A 4,481-nucleotide genomic window follows, 5' to 3' on the forward strand; every position below is an offset into this window, starting at 1 on the left:
CCCTGCCCCCTTGGGGGATCGGGTCCCCCAGCTCAGCCATGTTTAGTATAATGATGTCCTATCTTCGTCTCTGAGGTTCCATGTATCTAGAGGTGTTTTCCAGAAAGAATAGGGCCATACAGTGGTCAATCAGAAGAGAGGCAGATTCGGTAGCCTGCTCTTCTCTGGTGGCTCTGGGCGGTGGCGATGGGCATGAGGGGGCACGGTGGAGCCACAGGGTCTAAGAAGGACAGAGAAGACCTTTCCTGAGACCTTGAGGTTGGAGGTAGAGGTGCCCAGCCCCGGTCCTGGACCTGTCTTCCCAACCAGGCCCGAAAGCCAAACGTGAGGAGGTCTTCTGGGCGGTCCCGAGAGGTCTGTTGTGGGCCCCCAGAAGGGGAAAGACAGGAAGTGCCTGGTAGCAGTTGGGGTGGGGGGCACGTTAAGCTCTGGGGGTTCTGCTGGGCCTCACACAGCAGAGAGGCCCTGGGAGGAAGGGATCCCACAGATAGGAGCGTGGGTGTGGGGGGCATCTGGGCTGGTCTGGGGACCCCGATGTCAGAGCCACGTAAGCAGAGCTCCGGGACCATGGCAAGAGCAGGCCCTCCTTCTGCGGCGGGTAGACAGGGCATCACCAGGGTGATGGCAGGGGGGCATGAGTCACTAAGGACCTCTTGCTTGCTGAGGCTGGTTTTTGTGACAGGTGATGAGCGAGCGGTGAGCGTGGGGCTTTGACTCTTACTTCTGGACCTGGGTCTTTTCCTCAGAGTGCTCTGGAAAGAGGTAGGCTGGTTATATACGTGGAGGGGGTAATTTATGAGGGCAGGACGTAGAGGGTGTGTCTGGTGATCAGTGGCTTGTCTCCGTCAACCCGGCAAGGTCTGAATACGGCTGCCTCCAGCCCTGCCTGCCTCTCCAGGCTCACTGAGATCTGGGCATTTCCTCCCAAGGCCAATGGGACACCCACTGGCTCCCCTCGCTTTGGCAGACCCTGACCTGAGGACACAGTCTGATTGATGGTCAGTAGGATTGTGAAGGCTCGGATCTGTCATGTGGAAAATCAACACACCCTATAATTGCGTGACACAGGGGGACAGCCCGGGGTTGCCTTTCTGGCCTCGATGACTTGCTGGGAGGCTCTAAGCAGGTTCTTTAGCCTCTCTGAGCCTCTGTTCACTTCTCTATAAAATGGGGCTAATACTGGGCAGGCCTGTCATGTGGATTAAAGGACACTCGTACCCGAGGCCCAGCACACAGTAGACACCACAAAGGGTAGCACTCCCAGCCTGCAGAAGCTGAAAGGACCCTCAGAGGTGGGCTTGCCCAAGCCTCCAGAGCACAAAGGGTGAATGCCTGTCCCAGCCAGGCAGAGCCAGGGCCGGGATTAGAGCTGGACCCCTGAGGTTTTAGCCCTGTGCTCTCCCCGCCCCTCTCTGGGGCCTTCATCAATCACTGTAATCCCTTGTGATGTCTGACAGGCAGAGACAGGGCACGGAGCCGCACAGCCCTGCTGGCTTTGTCCTGCTGGTGTGACAAGGAGGCGGGGCAGGGATTATAAATCAGTGAGAACATCCCATGTTCCCCAGTGACGCCTGCTGCAACAGGCGAGCTGCGCACGGAGGGGGCGTCCCAGATTTCCCCCCCCCCGCCCCGCCTCCTGTGCCTGCGGACCACCTCCGGGGTGATCGGCTCTGTGGTGGGAACACTGGGCCCCTGCTGAGGGTGCTGGTAAGTGGGACCCCTGCTCCTGGCTCCCAGCCTTCAGGAACAGGAGCTACCCTGCCTGGGGCTTCTGGATGTAGGGAGAAAAAGTAGCAGGGGCGGGGGCGGTGCGGCAAGGCACGTATGGAGGCCATGGGCTTTTTAAGGGAAGGATGGCCTCCTCTAAGAATCCCCAGGGTATTTTGGGAGAGACACGGCGCCACAGGGGCACAGCGGCTGAGCCAGGGACAGGGCGGGAGGGGTCTCGCTGCTCCCCAGGCCCGCTCCCTTCTCCCTCAGACTACCCCTGCACTCCTGATGCCTTCCGCGTGCGTGCACGGTCCAGTCTGAGGCCATCTGAGTAAATGTGAAGGTTCCCTGAGAACCCGCTTTGGTTAAGGGCCTTTTGCTCCAGGGCCAAGGGCCGAACCCGCGTAGAAAGCTGGAGCCACGGTATCTTTCACTCAAAGGACCAGAAAGTCTCCTTCTGGGCAGATAAGACCAACTGTGTCAGAAGTGGTCGGTGGCCACCCGTCCCCAGGCTCCACAGAGCCCTGCCCACCCTTCCCACCGCCTCCTGAGACCTGGGTGTCCCTGGAGGGCAGTGAGGCCAGATCTGGAGGTGTGGAAGGGCTGTTCCGCGGGTACTTCTGTCTGAGACGGAAAGGCGGGGGAGAGGGCACCAATGTTTACGGCCCCCAGGTCTGCTTTGGGACTCACCTGACCCCAGGTCCGGCCACAAGAGGCAAGACGCGCTGTCACCCTGGCCCGCCCCTATCGGAGAGGAGGACCGTACCCCTGACCCTCGCTCCTCCCCGATAGGTGCCGCAGGACCCTTTCCGGCCACCAAGGCCACTTTTGAAGCTGGGGCACCCGGGGACGCACCAGCATCCAGGATGTCCACACAGAGCACATACCCGCTGGAGCCCGAGGCCTCGCAGCTGCAGCCGGAGACCCCAAAGGCCCCAGGCCACCAGCGGCGTCATACGCTTCCCGCCAACGAGTTCCGCTGCCTCACCCCGGAGGATGCTGCCAGCGTGTTTGAGATTGAGCGTGAAGGTGAGTGGGCCCCGCACAGGGTCTGGACGCTGACACATCTGTCCATGGGGAGGAGCCCCTGTCCTCGGTGGCTGGGCCCCCAGAGTATCAGATCGAGTGTGTGTGTGTGTGTGTGTGCGTGCGCGTGGGGACAGGAAGGGCCCCGAATCCCGCTTTCCTATGGGGGAGGGGTGGGGAGTGGGAAAGCACACCTGGGCTTCTGAGCAGATGCTCGGTGGCCAGTGGCATGTGGCATGGTGACCGCTGAGTCACACGCCGTACCTCCCCTTGCAGCCTTCATCTCTGTCCTGGGCATCTGCCCCTTGTATCTGGAGGAGATCAAGCACTTTCTGACCCTGTGTCCAGAGCTGTCCATGGGCTGGTTCCAGGAGGGCCGCCTTGTGGCTTTCATCATCGGCTCGCTTTGGGACCAGGAGAGACTCACTCAGGTGAGGGCAGGCGCCCCTGGGCTGTGATTTCTTCCTCTGGGCCTCTCCCGGGTCAAAAGGACCCACCTCTTTGGAGGGTACGGCTCCCAGTTTGGGGCCCTCCTTGGGTAGGAATGGAGCCCCGATTGGAGGCACTCGAGAGACGCTTGCTCGGCCAGTGGGGCTAGCTGGGGAGGCAGGTATCGACGGAGATGCCCTGGACTCACATCCCTTGCCCGTTCCCAGGAGTCGATGACGCTGCACCGGCCCGGGGGCCACACCGCCCACCTACGCGCCCTGGCCGTGCACCACACTTTCCGGGGACAAGGCAAGGGCTCCATCCTGATGTGGCGGTTCCTGCACCACCTGGGGAGGCAGCCAGCAGTGCGCCGGGCCGTGCTCATGTGTGAGGATGCGCTGGTGCCCTTCTACCAGAAATTCGGCTTCCGCCTCGTGGGCCCATGCGCCATCACCCTGGGCTCGCTCACCTTCAATGAGCTGCAGCGCTCCATGTGGGACCACGCCTCCCGGCGTAGGAACAGCGGCTCCTGAAGTCACTGCTCCCCGCACCCCCCCCCCCAACCTGGGGGCTCCTACCGGGCCCCAATTTCCCGTTCTCTCCCCAACCCAGCTGCCCAGCAAGCTTCGGTGATACACTTCCCAGCCTATCCTTGTGAGGCTCTCTGGACCACCCCTCTCCCCGGCCCACATTCCAAATCGTGCCAGAGGTGGGGAGTGGTTGATAACCGGGGACAGCAGGAGGTGTCCTGCGACCCACCTCAGCGACTCCTTCATTCTCGGGAATCAATGGGGGGCCCTCTGGGCAGGCAGCATCGTTGTCCCCGTGGGTTGGGCCTGGTGCTCTGAAGGCCCTTACCCTCCCCAGCCTCACGGAGCCCCTTTCTCATCCTCTGCCCCGGAATGAGGGGTAGCTGGGATCAGGAAAGAGCAGAGGCTACCTCCTAGCTCAGACCCTGTGCCCCCCACCCCTGGCCTCGGACCCCCTAGGTCCTCTCGTTACTTCCCACATGGCTCCTTGATGTGGGGTCAGGGCTGCGGGTGGGGCCCAGTGAACGGACGAGGGTTGTGCCTTCCCCCCACCGTCTCTGCCAGGGGCAGCCAGACCCTCACCGCCCCTGAGCTCCAGGCATTTAACCCGGCCCTCTCAAGGGACCCCCTGGGACCCCAAACCTGGTTTCTGGCCCAAGCAAATCCCCCACAAGTTTTCCGCCATCCCTTTAGGCCGAGGCCCCGCCCCCGAGCTCGTGGCTGGCCCCGCACCGCAAAATAAAGTTCCAGCTTTCACTCTGCTCGAGCCCCTCGGGTCAAAAGATG

The 4,481-nt window shown here is 62.0% G+C and overlaps 1 protein-coding gene across 1 annotated transcript; it reads left to right on the top strand.

Moving 5' to 3' along the window:
- Positions 1 to 1,551: 1,551 nt before the first annotated feature.
- On the top strand, positions 1,552 to 4,461 carry AANAT (aralkylamine N-acetyltransferase). Its single transcript, XM_086688135.1, has 4 exons — positions 1,552 to 1,707; positions 2,503 to 2,739; positions 3,013 to 3,167; positions 3,393 to 4,461. Exons 2-4 carry the CDS (start codon positions 2,577 to 2,579, stop codon positions 3,696 to 3,698), a joined length of 624 nt encoding a protein of 207 aa, XP_086544261.1. The 5' UTR covers positions 1,552 to 1,707; positions 2,503 to 2,576; the 3' UTR covers positions 3,699 to 4,461.
- Positions 4,462 to 4,481: the final 20 nt, after the last annotated feature.

This window comes from Puma concolor, chromosome E1, assembly GCF_028749965.1.
Source record: "Puma concolor isolate L17-30 chromosome E1, mPumCon1.1.hap2, whole genome shotgun sequence".
Classification (NCBI taxonomy): Eukaryota; Metazoa; Chordata; class Mammalia; order Carnivora; family Felidae; genus Puma; species Puma concolor.

What these genes read in the sequence shown, in the direction of transcription:
- AANAT (XM_086688135.1), top strand. Translation starts at nt 2,577, where the DNA reads ATGTCCACACAGAGCACATACCCGCTGGAGCCCGAGGCCTCGCAGCTG. An exon ending in GTTTGAGATTGAGCGTGAAG is followed by an intron (nt 2,740 to 3,012) that starts GTGAGTGGGCCC and finishes CTCCCCTTGCAG; the next exon opens with CCTTCATCTCTGTCCTGGGC. An exon ending in ACCAGGAGAGACTCACTCAG is followed by an intron (nt 3,168 to 3,392) that starts GTGAGGGCAGGC and finishes GCCCGTTCCCAG; the next exon opens with GAGTCGATGACGCTGCACCG.